The following is a 25,772-nucleotide window of genomic DNA, read 5'->3' on the forward strand; positions in this document are numbered from 1 at the left end:
TCTGGGTTAGAACGTGTCCACTCTGCCGCGCCTGATTAGGGAATCGATCGGTGTGAAGCCTGTGTGTGTGTGTCCCAGTCATTCCCAAGTGATCCAAAGCTTCCTGTATGTGCGAGATGAGGAGAATCATAAGTTCTCTCTCCTCCGTCATGCGATCGTCTCCTTCCCCTTATCACCTCTCCTGTCCGCAGGGACGAGTGCGGTGTCGGGGAGAAGTGAGGTCAGGGCCCGTTGGGCTGTGAAATGCTCTTCATAACAGTTGACTCAAGCGTGTGAGAGTCTGTATGGGTGAAACTGGGATCTGCTCTCCAGTCGCCCCGATTCTGCCAGTTGTCCTGAGGTGCAATCGTTTTACATTCTCTTCAGGACTGGAAATGTGTTTAAGCTCGTCTCTCTCGGTGTCACGTTTCCGTCCCTTGCAGCCGGCACTGTATGAAATGTGTGCGAGATTAATTACACACTGATTTGTTTCTCTTGTTCTCTGCAGAGCATAACCAGAGGAGACAGTATTGATATTTCATTATGGTGTTAATAAAGGTCAGCCGCTATTGAGTTCTCATTAATAGAGCCGAACTGGGCAATATTAACGAGAAGACGCAGGTTTTAATGACTCTCAGTGTGTGTCCGCAGTTCTCTGTGGTTCTTTAAGTGCTTTAAAACTGTGAGTGCTCCTCTGAGGAGTCCCTGACCTGCCTCTTAAATACACCTACATGAGGAGACAGAAATATGGATGAATAGACGGAAGGGGAAAGAAAGCTGTCTGGGCAGTCCGTTAATTGCCAAATGGTTTCTATATGAACCAGTTTCACAGAGGCTTGCAGACATCATAAGGTCACGTTCATTGAGCTAGAACAAATTGAAGTGAGCTTTGGAGATAACCAAATGAATATTTAGTGACCACAATGCACATTTCCCTGTAGAAATGATGGCATAAGATATTTATTTATACTGAATTCATTTACTTCTACCGATAGGAGGATCATATTCAGAGGATAATATAGACAGAGAGAGATACATGATATGCTGCCTTAAGCAGATCAAATTAAGGTTTCTTAGTAGTCAGGATGATTCTCAAACATTGATTTCAGAGATGCATGTTTGCCTTATATTGCCTGTGAATGCAGCGTCTTATAACTCATGATTTAATGAGCTGTCTAATAATTCACCTTACAGAAACATAACCTCATTAGCTGTCTCCATTCAACTCATTTTATGTGCATTTAGGAATATTGCATAAAAACTGTTTAATAGAAATGGCAACTTTGTAGGATTTTTTTTTTTTATCTGATATTGTGATATATATATATTGAAGTCAAAAAAGTTTTTATATTTCCCAAACGATGTTTAAATATTTCCCAAACGATGATAATAGTTTTTCTTCTGGAGAAAGTCTTACTTGTTTTATTTCAGCTAGATTAAAAGCTGTTTTGAATTTTTTAAGAACCATTTTCAGGACAAAATTATTAGCCCCTTTAAGCTATATATTTTTTTGATAGTCTACAGAACAAACCATCATTATACAATAGCTTGCCTAATTACCCTTACCTGCCTAGTTAACCTTATTAACCTAGTTAAGCCTTTAAATGTCATTTTAAGCTATATAGAAGTGTCTTGAAAAATATCTAGTAAATTATTATTTACTGTCATCATGGCAAAGATAAAGTAAATATGTTATTAGCAATTACTTATTAAACTGTTATATTTAGAAATGTGTCTTCTATACGTTAAACAGAAATTGGGGGAAAAAAATAAACAGGGGGCTAATAATATATATATATATATATATATATATATATATATATATATATATATATATATATATATATATATATATATATATATATATATATATATATATACATACGATATACAGCCACATCACACTGCTATTTGTGTGATATTGCGTTTAGACAGTTAGACAGCGTTTAGACAGTCCTTAACATCTGCAGCTGACATCCAGAGCAGCTGAAACCGCTGCTTTTTCACCAACGTCACTTTAGAGCTAGTATTTGAATGATTCTCTAACATAGTCAAAAGTGATGACAAAACAGGTGATTTTTGCTCCCATTTTAAGATGATAGGGCTCTGTTGCCATCATGATATCACAATAATTAATCCCAAAAAAGCTAAAGCAGTGCAAACACTACCAGTTTCTGTGGTGTAAATGCAGCAATACAAATACAAAAAAGAGAGATCGACTTAGAATGTCACTTACCTGATTTATAATGATTTGTTCAGCTGTAGTTTGAAATTTATTCCGAGAGATTGCTGTTTTTCTCCTCTAAGGACTTATTATGCTGTCTTTGTCGCCATCTTGTGGCAGAACGTCTACCATCCCTTATTGTGGTCTGCTCAGACAGGCTGATGGTGGCTGATGCACTAAATCTAATGCTCCGAAATTACTGATATTTTTAAATAGGCACTATCCTTATAAATAAACTGCATGGTTGCAATCTAAACAATTACAGTCTTGACTAAAAAAGCCTCAAAAGTACATTATGTTGTCCAACAGCAGTCATATTTGTCTCCTCTGCTTGGCGGAGTACTACACAAAGGTGAATGATTAAGAGGCTGTTGTGTATGTATGTATATATATATATATATATATATATATATATATATATATATATATATATATATATATATATATATATATATATATATATATATATATATATATATATATATATATATATATATATTTATTTATTTATTTATTTATTTATTTATTTGCCACCAGTTTATCAGGAAGTGATAATTTTGTTTTCTTAGACTCATTGTATTGAAATGGTGCTTTCATCTTTGGATAGAAAGATTAATTGGGATGAATTTAACTGTTTACTGTGGGTACAAATATATGTCATACAATTAAAGGGATAGTTTACTTGAAAATGAAAATCATGTCATATTTTTCTCCCCTTTTACTTGTTTTAAACCTTATTAGGGTGCTTTCACACTTGGTTCCATTGACTGGTCCTAACATAGGTTTGATTGTCCCCCTCGCCACCTTATTGGCCTGTTTGTGTTCACATCATCTATTTTTTTCCTTCTGAACACATGTACGCTTGTATCATCAAGCTGCTGTTGTGTGTACAGCTGTTGCTAGGTGATGCACAACCATGAAAGCCAAGCCGCGATTTTGGAAAGATGTATGCACATTGTGGCGGCCGATACAAATGTTATCACTCGATTAAATGGGTGTTATCAGAGGTTATCAGCTAATAGATATGGGCGAGTAGGGGCCTTCTGCCCCCACTGGTAGGCTCAGTTATCATACAGCCACATGGTTTATCAGCTATAGATCACATATGTCTGTGTAGTTAAAAATAATTAATTATATTATTTATTAAATTTCCCATTAATTGTATTTAATTATGTCTACCCCAACCCTAAACCCCACTGTCACAGTAATGCGAAAACAGATCTGGATCTGGAGTCTTCTATATTAGTATAGCTTATTAACCATGTGGCTGGATGATAAACTCTTTCTGAGCCTACCAGTGGGCGCAGAAGGCCCCTACTGGCCCATATCTATCAGCTGATAACCACTGATAACGCCCATTCAATCAAGTGAAAAACAGTTGTTCTGCTTTTACTAAATCTTTTGGTTTTGGTAACATACAGAGAGTGACTTGTGACTATCTGCCACATTTTTGGAGGAGACAGAAGACCAGAGAGTTAGAAGACATTTCCCACCAGTGTTTAATTATTCTAAAATGTGTGAGATGACTAAAATAAAACAAAAGGAAGCCCCCAAATTCAAAGCATCAAGATATCCAGCAAGGTCTTATGATGCTTTCCATTGTGCCACAGCAGTCAGTCAGTCAAACCCTGTCCCCTAGACCAGTCTCAACGGGGCACTGACTCGTCCTTCACTCCCCCTACATCCTGTCTGCAACAACACAAGGCTTTTGGCCAACCGGATTAATGCGGCTGAAGCTGAAAGAGGCAGAGGAGAGACTTTGGCTGGGGCTCAGCTCTCTATCTCCTCCCAGTGTGTGGACTAACTGGAGTCAGATTCACCCAGGCATGGACAGGGCCACACTTTCAGATCTGTGCCCACAGGAATGTTGGCCATGCAACAACAAACACTTCCATGAGTCTGTGTGTGTGTGTGTGTGCACTCGTGTTGCTATCCATCTGTTGCCCTCGCAACCTCTGCTTTTCATCCGTGGTTACAAACAGGCTGGTTCATGTCCGCTGATGAAGAGTTGTTTTTGCGCACTGATTATCAGTGTGTGGGGGAGTGTATTTCCATAAATAGTGAGTGACAAAGTATCAAAGCAGAACAAAGCTCACAGTAGCCTCTTGTTCTAATTAACAGAAAAGCCTGAATGCAAACGCAGACAGACAGATAGACAGACGTATCCCCAGACAAACACAAAGAGCCGCCATTTACCAAACACATGCAGTCTCAAAGTCTTTGCAGGATGGCTTTGTGTAGGCTTAGATGGCAAACTTTTGGACCGCTTGGCTGCTCTATCACAGAAAATGGATGAAAAGGATTCCCAGTTGTTTGTTAGAGACAACACTAACAAAATGGTTTCCTAGGGTTTTCTTGTTCTTGGACATGCAAAATGATTTGTATAGACTTTTAAAAACAGTCATAATTTTTCATTTATGTATGATGTGTCTCTTCATTTGTTTAAAGTCTATTTGTTTTGTGTTGTTTCAGAAAGTCTCTCAGTACACCGTCATAGTGCAGGCCACTGATATGGAGGGAAACTTAAACTTCGGTTTGTCCAACACCGCCACAGCCCTCATCAGCATTTCTGACATCAATGACAACCCACCAGAGCTGGACTCTAAAACTGTGAGTATATAACTGTGAGAGCATTTACAAAATAATGTGTTTTAAAACATGCAGCATATTGCCAAATCATATTTGTAAACACAGGCTCATTCTGAAAACATAGCCCTATACATGTTTCTGGAGATCACAAATTATGTAGCCAGAGGTACATATGGCAGCATTTTGTCGTTCCTTTTCGGGTCAATCAGTGCTTTTTTAAAACACTATTGGTTGGGTTTAGGGAAGAGGGAGGGTGGAGGCATTGGTCGGTTAGTCACTTAAGTTAGTCAGTTGACAGCGGTCTCTGGTGAATTTAAATGGGAATAGCAGGCACGAATGGCACCCCTGAGAGAAATTTGAGATCTAAAAAAGCGTATTCTTTGGCCTCTGGCGATTTGCGAAAACGAAAACTGCAAAAAAAGAAGAAGAAAAAGTAACTCCTGGGACATATTTTGCTCTCTCCAAAGATGAATATAGAGGTACTAAATTAGAATTAGCCTGGTTTGATATTTGTTCTACATACAAAGACTCTTACGTAAGGGTAGAATTAAAAGATCCCACACCCCGTGTTGTTGATTACAATTATAAATGTAAGCATTTGTTATGTTACAAGTTTTATCAAATGTTCTTTTTAAATATGAAAATTAGCCATTATCAATTTAAATCTGCACTTATTTGCATACATCTCCAGAACAAATATTTGAACACCGGATAAAGCCAAGTGCAAAAATCTGGTTTCTTTTTGTTGACATATTAGAGCCAAGGGGTTTTTACAGATGGAATCATCTGCTTGTGTCACTTCATTTCTTTTTTAATTTAGGAATAAATTATAGAATAAGACAAATAAAATATGAACATATCTACTGTATGTATAAAAAAAACATAAGTGTATAGATGGGATGGGAATAGATGGAAATTATGGCAATGAAACTGTTAAGTTTGGTAAACTGTTTTTATAAGAGGTCAAGATTTACTGTAGCTGCAGTTGACTTGAAATCATTATGTATGTCACACATGTGTATGAGTATATTAGGTATGTTCATTAATTTTTACAATAAGCACATTTTATCGAACCACAGAGATTAAAAAGTGTGTTAGTTAATTTTTACTAGACAGATTAGAAAAGCTATTCACTGCTCTGACTAACTTTTTAAATCAATAAGGATTAATGTATATTTCAAACTATGCCACATAACTTTACATTTATTTGTTTTCTGAACCTGAATACAGATCTTCAGCACTGTTTATTTAATTCATGTGTTTCTTTGTTCACTTACTTCATTCATTTGTGTATATCTAATTTGTTAATTTCATCACCTTGGAATTTTAAGGTTCTATCTGCGTTCTGTATGATTTCGAGATATTGAGCTTTAAGGTTTTTGGATTGTATGTAGCAAACAGTATGTCTGTAACATTTGAGTTTTTTTTTTTTTTAATAAAATGTCTTAAAATGTAAACAACTTTTAAAAAACCATTCCATAGTGTAAATAAGTTGTCATTTAATAAGAATATGTCAATAACTCAATTTTGACAAAAACGTCAGATAGAACCTTATAATTCTAAGGTGATGATTTGTTGTTATTGGTTTGGCAATGCAATTAATCAGTGGCAATTTTATGTGCATTTTGTCAGTAAAGCTGGTTCTGTTCTCAGCAGTAAATATCTAGCAGGTGCTTTCAGATTGTAATAATATAATGACAGCTGTTTGCTTAGCTTCTCACTGAACTATCGCTGTGTTTCTTCTACATCTGAAAGCATGTGAAAATACCATATTTAATAGTATGTTTTTTCTCACTTCGTAACTTCAGTCGAGTGTTTAAATAAATTCTTCTATGAGATTGTCTGATCATATTGTGTGATTAGTAATCTTATTGAAGCAATAAAGGCTGTTAATTCTTTTGTTCATTCAACATTTATTATGGGTATTTGCTGGGTTTCTTCAAGAATGTTTGGAGTTTAGGTGCTCGAGAGCGCCCTCTGGACATCCTACAGATCACACAATCATGCTTCCCAGAAAAGATGTGCATGACAATCAAAGCTTTTGATTAATCTTGATTTTGTATTTAGTTTGATTGAGCGTGCAGAGATAGAATGCCGTGGCGCAGTAGGTAATGCTGTCGCCTCACAGCAACAACGTCGCTGGTTCGAGCCTCGACTGGGTCAGTTGGCGTTTCTCTGTGGAGTTTTCCCCTTGTTCGCGTGGGTTTCCTCCGGGTGCTCCGTTTTACCACACAGTCCAAAAACATGCGGTATAGGTGAATTGGGTAGGCTAAAATTGTCCATAGTGTATGAGTGTGAATAAGTGTGTATGAATGTTTCCCAGAGATGGGTTGCAGCTGGAAGGGCATCCACTGCATAATACATATGCTGGATAAGTTGGCGGTTCATTCCGCTGTGCCCTGGATTCATAAAGGGACTAAGCCGAAACAAAAAAAAAATGAATGAATGAATATAATCTCAATATGACCAGTCAAAAAATGAAAATGTTAATGCTTATAGTGTCTTGCCTGCCCAGTTCCAACATTTATATTTTTATACTGATTTAAATATCAATCAGCCTCATTAAATGCTATTTTTTTATTATTATTTGTACAGCACCGAAGCAGTAGTTGCTGCTCACAGAGAATGTACCAAATCACTCCCTTATGAGGTGCCACGGCGGTTAGAATGCTGCCTTGTAAGATTAGGTTTTGGAAGAAATCTGAAGTAGGCCTGTTTGGACACATTCCCCTCCTCATTACTCCAACTTCTGAATGCTAACGCTGTCTTGATACTCATTTAATTCACACAATGCTGTCTGACAGCTGGAGAAACCTACTGGAGCTGTGAAACAAAGAGAGCTTCGCTAAGCGCAATGAATTCTGGGAGGTGATGAGGGAAGGGATGGAGTGAAATGGAGGGTGCAGAGAATGAGAGAGATGTGAGATCAGTCTTTCTTTCTCTCTCTGTGTCTCTCTCTCCTCACGCCAACTATGCCCCTTAGGTGACTGTAGTTTCTCTCCAGGCATCTGGCTTCAATCCCCTCTCATCCACCCTTTTTTTCCTTCTTTTCTCTTTCCCAGTATCCTCCATCTCCTGTTTTCTTTATCTCCGTATCTCTACACTTCTCTTCCCACATTTACCAGTGTTTGTTTCTGTCAGCCTTCATCTCTCTCCTCTCCTTCCTTCTCCGCTTAACCATTTATCTCCTTCCCTCGATCCTTCTCTCTGGCTTTGGGTGTCTATCTCTCTTTCCGTTTCCATTTATTTCCTGCTATCTGCCATCCCTCTTTTATCGCTCTCTGGCAGCGCTCATCTCTGGTGCCCTTGCGTTCTCTCTCTCATTAAGTAATATCCCCAGGCCTCTGCCACGCTGTCTGATGCTGAGGCATTCTGAATTATTTTTTCTACCTATAATATTTATTTGAAGGCCAAGCGATACTTAGTGAATCGGTATGACATCTATCATCTGGCATCAGATGGTCTTGCTCTTCATTTTAATTGGTGTCATTTTATTCTCAAACGTTGTTTTTGGGAGGAATAGATGCTTGTGGACAGATCCCTCCGCCTCTTATGCCTGCTGTTGTTGGTGGGTTTGAGATGCAGTGAGCTGACAGGGGTATAGACTGCCTGCAGTGAAAACCTCAAGGGTTTATAGGGTCAAGGTCAAAGGTTATTTAGAGGTCATGACCCAATTTACCCTTGCTCAAGTATGCAATGATAGGGCTTAAAGATTCTTTAGAGATAGTTAATTCAAGAACTTTAATTCTGTTATTAGTTTCTCACAGTCTGGACAGATGGCTTCCATTGCATTATTCTAACCATGATTCTCTTACAATTTATATGCTGTGATGGAATAATGTGCAAAAGAAAGCCCCATCCAATACTCAGTAATTTTAATCAGTTAGAAGTACATCAACAAACTGAAGTCTCAGCAATGTCCACTTTACATGGACTTAAAGGTCACCTATGATGAAAATCTTTTATAAGGTACAGTGTGTCCACAGTCATATTGGAGTGATAGTTTTTTTTTTTAATTTCCTGACATTAAAATAGGATCCAAATCCCTCCCATCTTGAGGCCCATCACAACATGACATAGGAGTGCGGTTTCCCCGCACACCAAATTGATTGACAGATGCATATTAATATGTTTCTGTAGTAACGGGCATTCACAAGACAGTATGTGCGCAAAGCAACTGATTAAAAGAACTGTTCAGCTCACTGTGGACATCAATCATCATCAAATGTGATCAAGAATGAGTGTTACAAGTTTAAAACATTTTTTAAAACAGTGCTTGTTTATAAAAAAAAAAAAAACTGTAAAATCACTATGTAATTCATCACCATGACCGCATGCAAGTACAATTATAAAAGAATTATAAAAGAAAAAGCAATCCTGGTTTGTGGACTTAAAACAGGTTTATTTTGTACATTAACATAACAGATATCCATCCAGCAGTGGATTCTAACGTGTATCCTGTTACATACAGCACATAAACATACTGTATGCCATGCAAAAACAGGGCAAAGCTAAACGTGTATGTATGTGTGTGTGTGTGTGTGTGTGTGTGTGTGTGTGTGTGTGTGTGTGTGTGTGTGTGTGTGTGTGTGTGTGTGTGTGTGTGTGTGTGTGTGTGTGTGTGTGTGTGTATGTGTGTGTGTTTGCAAGCGAATGCACGCAAGCAAACTTTATTACGATATTGTCTGTGACCCATCATTGTAGAAAGGCTTGAGTTAACTCCACTACAAATATATCAAATAACAGCCCTGCTGAAAAATCCAGCTTAAACCAGCCTAAGCTGGTTGGCTGGTTTTAGCTGGTTGTTTAGGCTGGTTTTAGAGGGGTTTTGGCCATTTCCAGCCTGGTCTTAGCTGGTCAGGCTGGGAGATGACCAGCTAAAACCCGCTTGACCAGCCTAGCCAAGTTAGGAGCCCAGCCAAAACCAGCTATGTCCAGCATAAACCAGACTGGTCCAGCTGGTTTTAGCTGGATTTAGCTGGTCATTTTCCAGCCTGACCAGCTAAGACCAAGCTCGAAATGGCTGGAAACCAGCGTGGAAGTGGCAAAAACTCCTCTAAAACCAGCCTGGTCAACCAGCTAAAACCAGCCAACAGCCTAGGCTGGTTGAAGCTGGATTTTTCAGCAGGGAGTTGGGAAAGTTTTTACTGTTTTAAGGAAAAGCTACGGCTCTGACACACATATCGGAATGGTGGGGTATTAAAGACACATCCAACAAAAACAGCTACAATGTTATAACAGCTCAAATTTCTCAGAATTAAAAAGATATAATAAATAATCTGATGGGTAATTTGAGCTAAAACTTTACAGACACATTCTGGAGACTCAAAAGATTTATATTAAATCCTATATTAAGAATATACTAAGATTTATATCTTGAAAAAGAATTAAACTAGGTACCCTTTAAAGCAGGGATGTCAAACTCAATTCCTGGAGGGCTGCAGCCCTGCACAGTTTAGTTCCAACCCTGCTCCAACACACTTACCTGTAGGTTTCAAACAAGCCTGTTGGACTCAATTAGTTTAATCAAGTGTGTTTAATTAGGGTTGGAACTAAACTGTGCAGGGCTGCGGCCCTCCAAGAATTCAGTTTGACATCCCTGCTTTAAAGTATTCTGAAGATATATGCTAACAAATGTATTTGGGTTTTATTCCCATATTTTGTTTTGAGAACCAAGAACCAATTACGCTGGTTTTTGAGTTTAAATAAAGCACAACTCAGCTTATGCGTAGCATATACAATGTATTTAATTACATAACGAATATGTTTTGAAGATTAAAGACATACAGTAGTTTACCCAAAAATGAAACATTCCTCACCATTTACTCTAACTCACATCATGCTTTAGGAATTCCTTTCTTACGTTGAACACTAAATATATTCTGATAAATATTATAAACTAGAAAAATATCCATTTACACTCATATAAAGAAAATACAATGGAAGTCAATGACTATTTTTTCTAAAACTTTTCAGTATATCTTCTTTTGCATTCAACAAAAGACAGGAACCCAAACTGGTTTGGAACAAGTGGAGGATGAGTAAATGATGACATAGTATTTAATTTTGGGTAAACTACCACTTTAACAGCTTAACTCATACAGATTACTAAACACAAGCTTATTAGAAATGACACTGATCACTAGTGTCATTATAAAAAAAAACTGCACAAATTATGATTAAAGTGGTTATCAATTACCATAATAAACACTGTACCATACACACTTTCCATAAGCACTATATTACATTATCAAAAAAGGTTGCAAACCAGTCATTTTTATGTATTCATGTGTTCAGCAGATCGGTTTATTGCATATTTAGTTTTATAACACTGTATAGGGTTTAGTGTGAGTGATGCAAGTGCATTAGTAACCTTTTAGTGCCACTTGCTAGACATTTTTCTGAACTGCTGTAATAGGCACATCAAACATTATAAAATGTTGCCAGATTTATGTACATATGTCTAGAAAAAATCATTGCGCACCTATTCATTATTTTTTTCTTTGTGCTTTTAAAAAGCTCTCTATTTAAAATGATCCCTATTCACATGCATCCATGTAAATAAAAAAAATAAAAATAAACACTGTATTATGCATGTCAGGCCAGTGATTGAAGATGTCACTCAGGATGTTGAAAAGGAAAAATGCAGCCCTGTAGTCTCCCTTTGTTGTTTTGGCTGTCAAGCACTCACACATGCCTATAAACTGAATATGTAATGCACATGATGTCAATGTTTTTACAAAATTGTTGTTGTTGTTTTTTTCCGTAGTTTGCACAAAGACAACAACAGCATTGCTTTTGAAAACTGGCACTCTAAACCTCTTACCAGAATTTTCATTCAATTTGCAGGCCCTCAAAATACTATTGTTGTGTAAATAAGTTAAAATGAAAAAAAATAAATTATTTAAAAGGTACAGTACTTTAGAAAACTCTATATACTGTACCTAGGCATTTACAGTAGTTGAATAATTAGAGTTCACATGGAAATAGCCTACACTGAGCCTCAAACCTTTACATAAGAAGGAGAAATGCTTCTTATGTAAATCTTGTTTAAACAAAAAAACACTACAGGAACTTCAATACAAAAGGAAAAAAAACGGCTTTTGTTTTGATTCTGTTACATTAATATTGGATTAGTATCCCTTTACAGCTATATCCTGTACAGTTTTGTTGCCTGAGTGGAGGTCGTTTGGAACTAAAATGGTCCTGTGGTCAAGTGGACATGCTGTAAAATTAAAAATAAAAACAAAATGTAAAAACTCTAAATTGTAGATTTTTTTTAACCTAAAGGATGTAGGAAATCACAGAAAAAAATAAATAAAAATATCAAAGTATAAAAAACATCTTAATTTTTGTTCCAAAGATGACTAAAAGGTTTTTGGGTTTGAAACAACATGAGTAATTTGCGTTATTTCCATCACCATATTTTTACAGCAGGGGAAAATGGTATAGAACATGTCATGTTTTTTCCAAGGAATAAATAGTCATTTTTATAACAATGAAATGACACATGGAGAAACTACTGAACATATGTATTACTTTATTTAAAAGGCTTTTTTTGGTGATGGCAGCTTAAAGATGCCTCTCATATGGAGAATGAAGACACACAAATTGCTCAGGTGTGAGTTTTTCACAGTCAAAATCTTGATGGTTCTTTGGGTCTCGTCAATCAAATCTGATCATAATTTTGTATTTTCAAGTGGATTCAAGTAATTTCATTGGCTGGGCCATTCTACAGCTTGATTTTCTTTCTCTGAAAGCATTTGAGAGTTTTCTTAGCTGTGTTTTGGATCATTGACTTGCTGAAATGTCCACCCTGGTTTCATCGTCATCATACTGGTAATGTACATGTTGGACTGAAGCAGCTTATATTAGTTTACAATGTCGAAGGGCAGAATGCTTCTGAATAACTACTGAGAGATTTCAGCTACTATCTGGGCTTTCACTGCCTTTCTATAGCTTTGTTTCTTCATGTGTTCAATAATTGTTGCCTGTGTCATTTCATTTTATTACACATAAAACTTAATTTGTAAACTAATAAGATTTTTTTCCTTTGCATATATTGATTTCTTTAGTTGTTACTAACATCCAGGAGAAATTGAAAGTCAATGGCACCTTTAGAAATATGTTTTCTGAGAAAAATGGTGAGGTGTTCAATACTTTTTTTCCCCACTTTATGCACATGTTGAACTATTTAATTTAAAATGCTAATTAGAACCCAAGATGCACATAAATCTTGAATATGCACATAAAAAGGTATATATACAATTTGGTGGGATAAACTTTTTATCCGATAAGAAGAAATGAGCATAAACTATGTTGGAAATGCATTTACAGAATACATTCCAGAATTTGCTTAAAAAGTAGTATGATTTTGTTTAACAGATCATGTGATAACAAAAATAGTCACGATAGGATGGCATTAGTCATCAGATCCAAAATGTTGTTTTGGACATTCTCAAATTGCTTAACCAAATTCCATTATCCAAATGGTTGGGTATTATTACCTCCCAGAAAAGAGTGGAAAAGACTCTCAACCCTCTAAAAACTACCACTTATTCATTTTGCTTCATCTTTGTCTTCTGAGGTGGAAGTCATTTATTGTTTAAGAAAAAAGGCCCACATTGGCTTCTCCTACTGCACCAAATTCCATTTTTCTTTTTGATATTTGGCACCAGTTTATTGGGAAGTGACTATTTTATTCTCTATAACTCATAGAATAGAGGTGCTGCTTTATCCGCAAATAACTTTTTATGCAGTATTCCAGTTTTGCACACTTTAGCTGAAGTCGTAGCTAGTCGAACTTTTCTAAGAAGTCCGAAACTTGTTTGATTGACAACTGCTGTTTTTATTTATTTATTTATTTTATTTTATTTTTGAGAGAGAGAGAGAGAGAGAGAGAGAGAGAGAGAGGAGGATAACACTAAATATATCAAACTTGAAAGTTGCTTAATGAGAATTCACAGTGAACAGCTTAGGCTACTTTTTTTTCAGCAAACGTGAAGAGATCACACAATCACAGATATTTCAAGGTGCTGACAGCTCAGTTTATCGCAGATTTAAAATAGGGTCTAAAAACACTCATGGCCCATACTGAGATGGAGAGTTAGGAGGGAGAGATAGGAAAGACAGGCCTCCATCCATCTTTCCGTGACACCTCGCCTAAGTAATACACACTAAGATCCTCTCATCCGTGCATTACACACTTTCTCCATCTCAATGAACAGTGAAAGGAAAACCCGGTGAAATTGAAAGCAAGACTAAAATACAAAGAACTCATTGCTCATCCACCCACTTGATTACTCTTCATACTTTTTAAATTTATCCAGTTTTGCAGTTTTTTTTTCTCCTTTACACAGGCTCTCTGGCGCGTACATCCTTGTCCATTGAGGCATCTGTAATTATACAGTGCAGCAGAAGAACAGCTCCAGTGCTTGGGTTGTCTTGTCTTAGCTGGATGTGTATGACAGGTCCAAACAGAGCAAGTTAACCCAGATGACACCAGCAATTAAGTCCCACACTCAGCACATGCTCTCGCTCCCAATAACAAACACTTGTGTCACATATCACTGAGCTGGGAGAAAATCAGCCACAACTGATGTACGGCAGGCTCGCGCGACCTGACACTTGTGAGAGGTTTGTTGATTCAGTCAGCGGTTTGTGAGAGACTTGCTGAATCTTTTTTTTTGTTGTTGTTGAATATAGTACACTTGGAAAAAAAGAAGAAGAAAAATCAAACACCTTGACTGTAAAGCGCAGACAGCTAATTGACTTGCGCGTAGATGTCTGAAATTCATCACTACGTGCCTTTGCTAGTTAAATGCATTTGCTTTAAAGCTGAGAATGTGAACATTATGGCTTTGGGCCTGTGCTTCTTTCAATTGCCTGTTTGTGATCGACGCAGTCGTACGCTGAAACGCATATCTTTGGAGCTGAATTCATGAGTTATGTGCTAGAACTAATTTGTTTTGTTTTTCAGCCATCCTATCGCTCTTTCTCTCCTCTCGTTCACCCACACAGACCGAGTCGGAGCAGGCTAGAAATGTTCTGTGATTATTTGCATTTGACAGAGGCATGAAGCAAGTATACATCTTGCCGTAGGAGACCCTCAGAAACGTAAGCAAGCTAATTAAGCGAAATTGCTTGAGGGGGTGTAAACCTAGCAGATATATCGCTTCCAATTTGAAGACAGCCGTATGTTTTATTCATGTAAAAAGCACATGAATATGGAAAGAGCTGTCGCTTGTTGGGAGTAAAGCAAAATAGGGCTGAATTTGAAGACTTAAACGATCAATCTCTGTTTTGAAGTGGCTGTAATGACAATTATAATTATGATGATGGTGGTAACGGCGGTTTAGATGAAGATGATGTTGAAGAAGTGGAGAGTTTAAAGCCACAGGTGACAGCATAAGTATACTGCTGGCTTTCTAGTCATTACTGTTTATGTGCTGGGATGGTATAGATCTATTTTCCTTAGGACACTATAAACTCACATCTATGTAGTCGTGTTTTTTTTATCTTGACTCTGTGGGGAGGTTTTTGTTTCTCTCTAGTCTCTACTTTTACTTTTATTTACTCTCTAAATCTCTCAGCACAAGGGATGTTCGGTTTGGGTTTTTTGTCAAGAATTCAATTTTGGAATAATTTAGTTGGTAGAATCGACTCCGGAATCAACTCCATTTACAATTACTTAAAAGAGTGCGGGGGTTAAACATGCTGTATCATATTGCACTTTACACAATGCTACTGCGTCAATTGCAGCTTTACATTGTGCAGTTCTCCTTAGACATAACCAGTAGTAAATCATGTGCAGTCAAAAAATAAAAATAAAAATAAAAATAATAATAATAATAATAATATTATAATTAAGCCGAATATATAATAATAATATATATATATATATATATATATATATATATATATATATATATATATATATATATATATATATATATATATATATATATTATAGTTATAGTTATCTACCTACACTTGTTACTGCATTTTTAATTGTCTAGTTTAGATCATTTAGAAAATTGCATTGCAATATTGGTGAAAGAAAGGTAAAACATCAATTAATATTGAAATGTTTAATAGAAAGACGTGTAGCAGTTTATTCACAAACAAAAATGAACACCTCAATTGAAGATAGTAAAAAAATATATATATATATATATATATATATATATATATATATATATATATATATATATATATATATATATATATATATATATATATATATATATATATGTATGTATATAATGGTCTAAATATATTCCTAATGTAAATGTTTGAATGTTTGATACTATAAATGAACAAAATAATCTGGTACAACGGATGGTTGTGTGCGGCAAGTCCCAAAAACTGCGGTTGTTTATTTGTTTATTTCTTTATTTGCTTTTGACGATCCATCCAATCAATAAACAAAATAGCTAGATTTTCCATTTGATTTAATGACCAATAAAATATTAAACCTCATACATTAAAAAGATTACTTAAATAATTAATACATTAACAAACCTAAAATAAAAAAATAAAGCAGCATGACAGACTGTGCCTTAAAGCATATCATATTGCTCTCTTTCGTAAATGTGTTTTTTTAATGTAAACTTTTTCTAAGTAGTTAATTATTTTACTTTTAAATATAACTGTTTGTTTTGTGCAGTTTGTTCATAGTTGTAATTCAATAAGGGTGTGTTAATGGGATTGGCATACATCGGAAGAAAAGAAGTGAGTAAGACCTAGTTTTTGAACACTCAGCCTTGGCTATATTTTATTTAAAAAAATCCTCTTTTGGAAACTAATTTCGTTTAACTTACTAAAACAAACAGAAGAATGAATTAGAGGTGAAATTACATGCGTTCAGGGCCAAAGCAAATGACCACATGTATTGTCAGATTTTGTGACAATAAAGAAATCTTTGCGACTTTAGTCATTGTGATTAGTGTTTTATTTATTTATTTATTTGTGAAATAGGCATAGGTTAAATAAGTATATTAATTGAGCTTATAGCAGCAGCCAATAGCCTAACATTGCATCGTAATTTTACCTACAGTGCTAATTTAAAACATCTATCCGCCAATAGTATCCGATCCAAACCAAATTCACCCACAGTAAGCTTGACATCGCAGCTTATCCAAACAAAACTGCTTAACAACCAAAATGCCAAAGGTGTAAGGGCTTTATAGGATTTTGAAAATGAAAGCAAACTTCATCCCGCAGCACTATTTAAAAGTCTAGAATGCTCGTGGTCATGAAACATGAAAATGAGCATTATAGCTGTAGAAAGTAACTGCTTTATTCAGGAGAATTTGAAAAAACAGACTCGACTCTTTTGAGTTGACTCCCCATCCCTACTCAGCACAGTTGCTAATACTGTTTGTTTGTTCATTTGTTTGTTTATCTCTATTTATTTATTGTGGATTATTTATTATTCATCATAAACATCGACATTATATTTTTATGATTGACATTAAATATATTAAATTGATTTAGGGTTGTTGTGCTACTAAATCAGAATATTTAACTATTTAAAGTCAAAAATAAAGTACACCTAAGCAAAATGTACTTTATCGCTCAAAGAAACTGTTCAGCAAACCAAAGACTGTTTGTGCTTTTACGTTTAAAAGGGTTTATTTTTAGTTGTTTTATTTATTTGTGTGGCTCGAGCTGTTTACAAAAAATCAAATGTAAACTCTTGAGTGAAGTGAGATTTTAAAAATAAATTGAACATCGGCCAACGTGTCATTAAATATGAATAGTGTTACTAGAAATGAATATCTTCAGCTCTTCCAACAGACTTCAATTGAAATGTGCTAAATATTGATGAAAGACAGCAAATCCATTATTCTTCTAATTAATTCATTTCCGTCAGAGATCATTTTGCATCATCAAACTAGCACATTTAATATGGTGCCTGTGAGATATCCATACATTTTTAATTATTTCTTTACATTTAGACATTTTGAAGAGAATGTGGCTTAAATGTTGCCCTTGGTTGTACAACACCAAGGGAACTGAGGAGAAAGAAATGAATTTCCTTTTTTCTTTCTCTGTATAAGCTCTGAATGTCTTCCTAACTTCCCCACACAAATTCCATCCACAAATCATAAATAAATATCACTTTCTTTCTGCTTATTTCTGTCGGTACAAACACACACACACACACACACACACGCACACACACACACACACACACACACACACACACATACATGCACACATACACACAATTTCTCAATCTTATTGAACTAGCCCCCAGAGGATGTATTTATTTATTTTTTTCATCAAACTGAGAGCAGTAGCCTGTACTGCAAGAAGACTGTGATTTTGCACAGATCAATCAGTCAGTCAATCATGTCTTCTACTGTCCTGTCCTCTCCTGGTCTCTTGCACCCCATCCTGGAAGGGACACAGCACATTTGTTTGATCTCAACAGAGTGTTTTTCGGCTTATCAGTAAATGCAGCTGTGCATCCCAGACAGCGTACGAGAGACAGGACGGTCCTGTGATGTTTTCATCACTACAGCCACTAGATATAACCTGCTTCATCGCTGTCCCTCTATCATTCGCCCAAAACCATGAAAATAAACCATCACTTATTTAATTTCAATTATCTGAAGTGTTTATGTAAGCGTGGGGAGTTGCTAAGTAAAGTGGCGATATAAAGTAAATTGCTTTCCTGAAATTTCAAAACACTTTTAATTACTTTTTTCCAGCAAGTCACGCATGCAGGCATGCTCTTCTAATGTTCGTTTAAAAGATTTAGTTTAAAAACAAAAACTTGTTTCTGTTTGGCATTTCAAGTTTGTGTGTGACATTTATTGTTATCTTGTTGTGCAGTTTTTCACTTTTTTATGACTGCTGTAAGTGCAACTTAGTGTAAGCTACACTGTAAAAAAAATCCGTACATTAACAGTTTTCTGTATTTTGTGATAAATGTTTTTTTATTTTTGTATTGTGTGCTTTTGTTTAGCATTATGAGACCTTGATCTTTCTTCTGACATCTTTTAACCTTAAAAAGTTGGGAAAAGAGACTTTTATGAGCATTTCTAATAGTTTAAAGTATTATAATGTCTGGGTTAGTGTTGTATTTTATGCTGCAAAAATCTTAGAATAAGCTGCCAAGTCTGTAATTTTACAGACTTATTTAATTATATATTATTTATTATATATTATATTATTTCAAACAACTAAAATGTCAGGTAACACTTTATTTCAGCGGAGAAATTAAAATGGTCGTGCCCAACTGAGTCTGGTTCTCTCAAGGTTTTTTTTCTTCACTCCCATCAGGTGAAGTTTTTTTTCCCTCTCCGCTGTCGCCACTGCCTCACATGGTTCAGGATTGGTAGAGCTACGCATCGATGAATTGGCTCTTCAGTGTTTGAACTCTCAGTAATGATTAAATCACACTGAACTGAGCTAAACTGAACTGAACTGAACTTAAACACTAAAACCTGAACCACACTGTTCCAGTTACTGAACCACACTGTTCCAGTTACTATGACCATTTATGTGAAGCTGCTTTGACACAATCTACATTGTAAAAGCGCTATACAAATAAAGCTGAATTGAATTGAATTGATGGTCAGAATTTGGCACAACAACGTGAAAGCATGGATCAATCCTGCCTTGTATCAATGGTTTAGATTGGTGATGGTTTAGATTGGTGATGGTGGTGTAATGGTGTGAGGGATATTTTCTTGGCACACTTTGGGCTCATTAGTACCAATTGAGTACCAAATTTGCTTAAAGGGGCTCATAATTTTGTCCTTAAAATGGTGTTTAAAAAATTAATAACTGCTTTTAATGTAGCCGAAATTATATGAGCAATATCACACGAGTAGCAGTGCGATATGGCTGTATATCGGCACTGGTGGGAGGCGTGCCTTAGTGCCACCACCAGTGCCGATATACAGTCATATCGCACTGCTACGAGTGTGATATTGCGTTTATACAACAGTTTGACGGCATAATTGTGTATATAAAAACAAAATCAAACATGGAGAGTCTCAAAAACCCTTTTGTATGAGGAACTACTTTCTTCCGGATTCAAATCATAAGCTAACAGTTAAACAGTTGAGCAAGCATCTTTTAAACCTTAGATCTGTAGTGTCTACTTTTTGCTGGTGGTATGTGGGCGGAGTAATACACAAAGGGTAAAGAGGCTGTAGGAGTTCTGATATTGCAGAATATTGCACTGCTATCAGCCAATCAGATTTGAGAACCAGACAGAACTGTTGTATATATATATATATATATATATATATATATATATATATATATATATATATATATATATATATATATATATATATATTTTTTTTTTTTTTTTTTTTTTTCTGCTTCAACGAACTTGACTGTTGTAAAACTTCTTGTATCTTGGGAATCTACAGCAAGTGTGTAGCCTCCACTGAGCATGTATCAGTGTGTATTTGGCTGTAGTCTCGGCTGCATGGTGATGCTATTACAGTAAACAGCATCTGGCGGACACACTTCATAACCCCTTTAAACAGCAGATTACTGAGCTGTAATGAGCTTGTGTTTGTGTGCAACAGCCTACTGCACATTTGCACCTTGGGCTGTGGGTATAGCTAGCAGAGTGTGTGACACTCTTTCAAGAGCAGTGTGTAACAAACAAGATCTAAAATATAGCCGTTACACCATCTACAATGAACTATGGTCTGTGTGATTTCACAAAGTATAACATATATGTTAATCCTGGAACATTTTAATCAGCCAATCAGATTTAAGGGATCTGTTTACAGTTTATGTTAAGTTTAGGCTTACAGTTTCGGCTATGTGCTTCTACATTATTGTTATCCAACTTTTAAACCACTCTAAACTTAGGAGTAATTTATAGTTAGGATTAGAAGTATGAAGTTTGTATGGATTATATTTTTAATATGTAGATATATTGAGATATCGTAGTGCTAATTCATACAAGTTCATGCAAAATCATACCTACCAATAAACTATATTGCAGAAGGCAACCCAAAAAGCTGTCAAAAACAACACTAACTACCCAAGAAAAAAAAAATATTTGTATGTATTTGATTTATGTAGAAATTTTATTTATTTTATTAATTTTATTAGTTTTATTTATTTTATTTTTATTTATTGAATATTATTTTATTTTGTTGAATTTTATTTTATTTTTATTTTATTTATTTATTATTTTTATTTATTTATTACATTTTTTTTTGCTTTAAACCATTGCCTGTTTTGGTCTTTTTTGGACCTTAATCAGCTGGCTTTAGGTTTACAGCAGGCTTTAAACTATCATTTAACATTTTCTTTCCAATAAATCATGTTTTGATTGTGCATTTTGGGACTTAAAAGTACATTTGGAAAGCAAAAGAATTGGATTGCCTTATTTTATTTGTGTTTTCTTCCTCTTAGTTTCTAGGAGAGGTCCCGGAGAATGCTGTGGGTGTTGTGGTGGCCAATTTGACAGTCAGAGACAAGGATCAGCCTCATACACCCAACTGGAATGCTGTATATAGGATCACAGGAGGAGACCCGTTGGGCCATTTCACCATACGCACTGATGAAATCACCAATGATGGCAGGGTCATAGTGGTTAAGGTGAGTTTTACCAATTGCCTACAATGTAAGACATTATTTTTGATTCTCAGGCTGCAGATCTGTTGATTTTTACTCAAGCTCTACATACTTATTGAAGTTGCTCATGTGTGACATCTTCTCATTTCATCTCATCACTGAGTCTTCTGACAAAAATCATCCAATAAGCTATTTACACAACATTATGCATTCTGGTCATTCATTTGATTTCATAACAGTGGCATTTTGGGCACTCGAAAATGGCAGCATCTGCAATAAGGCAAAGAGGAATGACATGGTCTACTTTTGTATGTCTGTTATAGAAACTCTGGATGTCAGTCTTTTTGAGTCAACATAAATGTCAATCATTTCATTTAAGTCCTTCTTTATTCAGACACACACTTGAGTCAATGACAAAGTAAGTCTGAGAATATGAAAGGAAATAAAAATCTGTTTAGTTCAGTATTACACTCAAGCTGAATTTAGACAATGCCGAAAAATGTGTTTCTCTAGCACATATTTAATCACTCAATGTCAAGTGGTTGAACAGTTAAGTAAACTGTAATACGTTTTGAACACACTGAAGTGAATGCACGTTATTCATTATTTTCATGTCTCCAAATATCAGGAAGTTTCCACTCATATTATTACACTCCCTTTGACTTGGCTTTTAATATAAAAATGTGTCTAAAAAGTGATATCATGTACTACTGAGACTATTGGAGAATTTCTTTTCAAGTATTAATAATGTTGTAAATTATTATTAGTAGTAGTAGTAGTGGTGGTACTTAGCTTTTTTTCTTTATCAAGGTTATTAAGCCCTTTTTTATTGCAGTTGCATATTATAGGTTCCAGTCATTTCCAGTATACATTTTATATTAATGTCCCGATTATGAACCCCAAAATAACACTTTTAGTGACTCACAACCCCCGCTATTCACTGAGGTGGTTATAAACAGTGTTGAGGGTAACGCGTCATTCCTTTACAGCAGAAAAAAAGATGTTTACAGCCTGATACAAAAAAGATTTTGGTTCATGTAGCTAATATTACTCATTTTTTATAACTCATCCGTTTCGTTTATATTAAGTTATGCTAAGTCTGCATAATTAAGAGCGTGGCCACTTGAGTAACCGCTAGGTCTCGCTGGTCGCCATCACTTCACCTGAGCTGATTTTGGGTGATTAGCCACTGAATTTGGCATATACATTGTATTTTCGTTTTGCTTTATGTGGCTTTATACAGTCAGTTGCGGTTTGGATTGATTTCTTGCAATGATCAGATGATATGGCATGCTGTGTGCACTTAATTGTGCTCACAAATTATTCACGTTGTCTCCATTTCCCAGGTGAGTGAAATTATATACTAATACCATCTCTATAGATGTATTTGTTTTATTTAGGATCATGTATCATTTATATTTTTCTTTAGAACTTGAATGCACTCCAGAATCTGAAATATTTATTAGCTGTAGGCTCTAGAACAGTCATTTGAAACGTTGTCATACAGTGTTATGCATATGGATTTCATAAATAGCCTTGCATTTACTAACACAGACTATATTTGAAGTGTTTGTAAGTAATTTGAGTTTTTCTCCTGTAGAAAAACGTCATAAGAACAATATTCAGTGGCTCAATTTGTTACAACAGTGTTTTTAAAAGTCTAAATGCTTTATTGATAATGTACAACCAATGTGGTCAGAACACAAACAAGTCGCAGGTAATGAAGTATTAAGCATTTCTCCCAAAGAAAAGTCTGTCTATGCAAAATGCTAGCAGGTGTCTGTAGCTCCGCTTATGCTCCTCCTCTTTGCCCTTGTTTAATATCCCCCGTTCAGTGCAATGGCATGCAAACAAAAAGGTGAGGGTTGGCTACGCCCACTTGTAGCTTCTTTTGTGTAGCTTCAACCTATGGGTGACGTCACGAATATTACACATATTTTACAACAGTCTATGGTTAAAAGTAATGTCCATTACGTAATGCCCATTATGCAATTATATTACTTTTCCAAAGTGACGAGTAAAAATAAGTCATTTTATTTGAGTTACTTTTTTACAAAAAAAAAATAAAAATTCAGAGGGGGTATTCGGTATGTTAGTACTGAAAACGCAAACCGTTTCATGACAACTCTCGTCAATTTAATGAACTAGTTCCACTGGTTCACTTAGAAGATCCGGTTAAAACAACTTTTCATTCGCGAATCGCCCGTCATCACTACAAACAGTCAGAATGGCAGGACTTACATTTTTGCAATGGATTCTTGTTATTTTGATCTCATCAAAGAAAGGAAGTGGATTGTTGTTAAGTGTAGATTTTGTGTGTATGTGGCATCAATTCCCTTCTTGTCTTGATTCTTTCTTTGAATAAGTGGGATTTGAACGCGAGTAACATAAGACAGTCCAGTGGTGTCGTTTCGAAAATGTTTAGTAACAACTTAACTAAACTATAATACACGGTCAAAAAACTGTCTTGCTTCCATCCTCATGACACAACTTCTTCCTTCCCGGACGTGATATCAGCATATACTCTATATTCAAAATTGAATTACCTTTAGTAAAAGTTTTGGCTTTCACATTATTATTAATTTACCATAAATTAAACAACTAACTTATGTCTCTAATAATGTGTAAATAAAACTCTTGACAACTGCAAGAAACACGACATTGAAAAATCAAAAATCAAAACTGGAAGCACTACACCCGCACCTCACCTCCAGCTAAACAACAAATAATTGACAACAGCTCGTGTTCTCCAGGTAAAACAATTAATTCGACTTAACTAAAAAATGATTATTGCTTTTATTGTTGAGGAGATGGAACCTCTGTCTACTGTAGAAGCGACCATGTTTTGTAACAATATATTAAGTTTTTTTTCTTTTTTGGGAAATTTTGATTTGGGGATGTTTTTATAGTCTTACTGTTTGTTATTAAACATTTTAAAGGTTTAAAATGTCTTTTTGACCTAATATAAATATTTCATGTTAGTAACTTTAGGCTTTATTGCAGTATTTATGTCAATGGACAGTGACAGAATGGTTTTACTTAATAAAACAAAACATTCAAAAGTAGCAAACACATTACATGCTGTCATTTGTCTGTATATACAGCATGTATAGCTCTGCGTTCAGAAAGTTCTCAAAATAACTACAATAAATAATTTTATCCAAGATTTTTTTAAAGCAAAATGAAGGTGTAGGTTATATAGGCAGTTGTAAGTTCTAAAAGAGATCAAACAGCCAGGTAAGGAAAAGCAACGCAAAAGTAACACAGAAGTAATATAACCCATTACTTTCCATAAAAGTAATGCACTTACTGTAATTACTTTTTGGGGGGAGTAACTCAATATTTTAATGCATTACTTTCAAAAGCAATTTTCCCCAACACTGGTTATAGGCATACAAACACTGCATACAACGGTGCACACACACCAATAGGAACTATTTGAAGAAGCTTATTGAAAACACAAAAAACGTGCAACAGTCTAACAACCTTATAATTGTTTATAGAAATTATTCTTTTTTTTTATTATTTAATATTAACTTCACTTAATGAGAATGGAGGGCAGAATGTTTACAGCACACGAATATTCGTTGGTTTAAAGTCGTGGCCCTTATTTTTAATGTACGTGAGTGCCGTAAATGTGTCAAAGTTTAACATTGTGTCGTAAAATCAATTTGCTACAACTAACACTATAATTGTGTCATTAGCGTAATGACTCCAGGGGTCATAATGAAAAAAGGTTTGAAGGCTGATGGCTTTTTATTTGCATGATGTTGTTTTATGTAGCTATTTAATACTTATTTTTATCTTCTGTAGGTTATGGATAAAATATGGTAATTATAATAGTGTAATATTGTATATGATATTTTTGGTAGTCCCCAATCCCCCAACATCCCCCTGGTCTCATTTTCCCGTGACCCCCACTTTGGTAACCACTGATTTAAGCCACAAAAAAAGTAATTATTTGAAAATGGTGACATCATATAAATATAAAGTAAAAAAAATATAAGTACATGACAACGATCAACAGACTATACGACCAAATTTGCACATGCATGTAAGTTTTCTATACAAAATGACATCACCAAACATTGGCCAGGCATGCTTAATATGGTGATTTTAGTCATTTCCCTGGATCCAGTGTCTTAATTATTCACTGAAGTTAATCATTTGTCAGGCTTACAATGAATATTTGACACTTTATTTTTGAATGTGTTGACCCATACTGGGTGTTAGACCAAGGGAAAAAACACAATTTGGGTGATAATGGAAGAAGCTGGAGATTACACTGCAGGTGAATAGCTGACATTAAAAATAATTTACATTCACAGCTTTTATTTTTTTCCTCCCTGTTTTATAGCCTGAATTGCTCTAATACTTTAGAGTCAGTGAAGTTTAATGGCCTATTAAACTTAAA

At 35.3% G+C, this 25,772-nt stretch overlaps 1 protein-coding gene across 4 annotated transcripts in view; it reads left to right on the plus strand.

The window, feature by feature from the left end:
• cdh4 (cadherin 4, type 1, R-cadherin (retinal)) overlaps window positions 1–25,772 on the plus strand; it is a 435,407-nt gene that overhangs the window by 385,148 nt on the left and 24,487 nt on the right. For all 4 annotated transcript variants that reach the window (XM_087271794.1, XM_087271795.1, NM_131086.2 and 1 more), the window contains 2 exon segments: window positions 4,676–4,813; window positions 21,197–21,382. In XM_087271794.1, coding sequence (XP_087127920.1) covers window positions 4,676–4,813; window positions 21,197–21,382 — 324 coding nt within the window.

The sequence above is a fragment of the Danio rerio genome, chromosome 11, assembly GCF_052040795.2.
Source record: "Danio rerio strain M-AB ecotype USA chromosome 11, GRCz13ab, whole genome shotgun sequence".
NCBI classification, from domain to species: domain Eukaryota; kingdom Metazoa; phylum Chordata; class Actinopteri; order Cypriniformes; family Danionidae; genus Danio; species Danio rerio.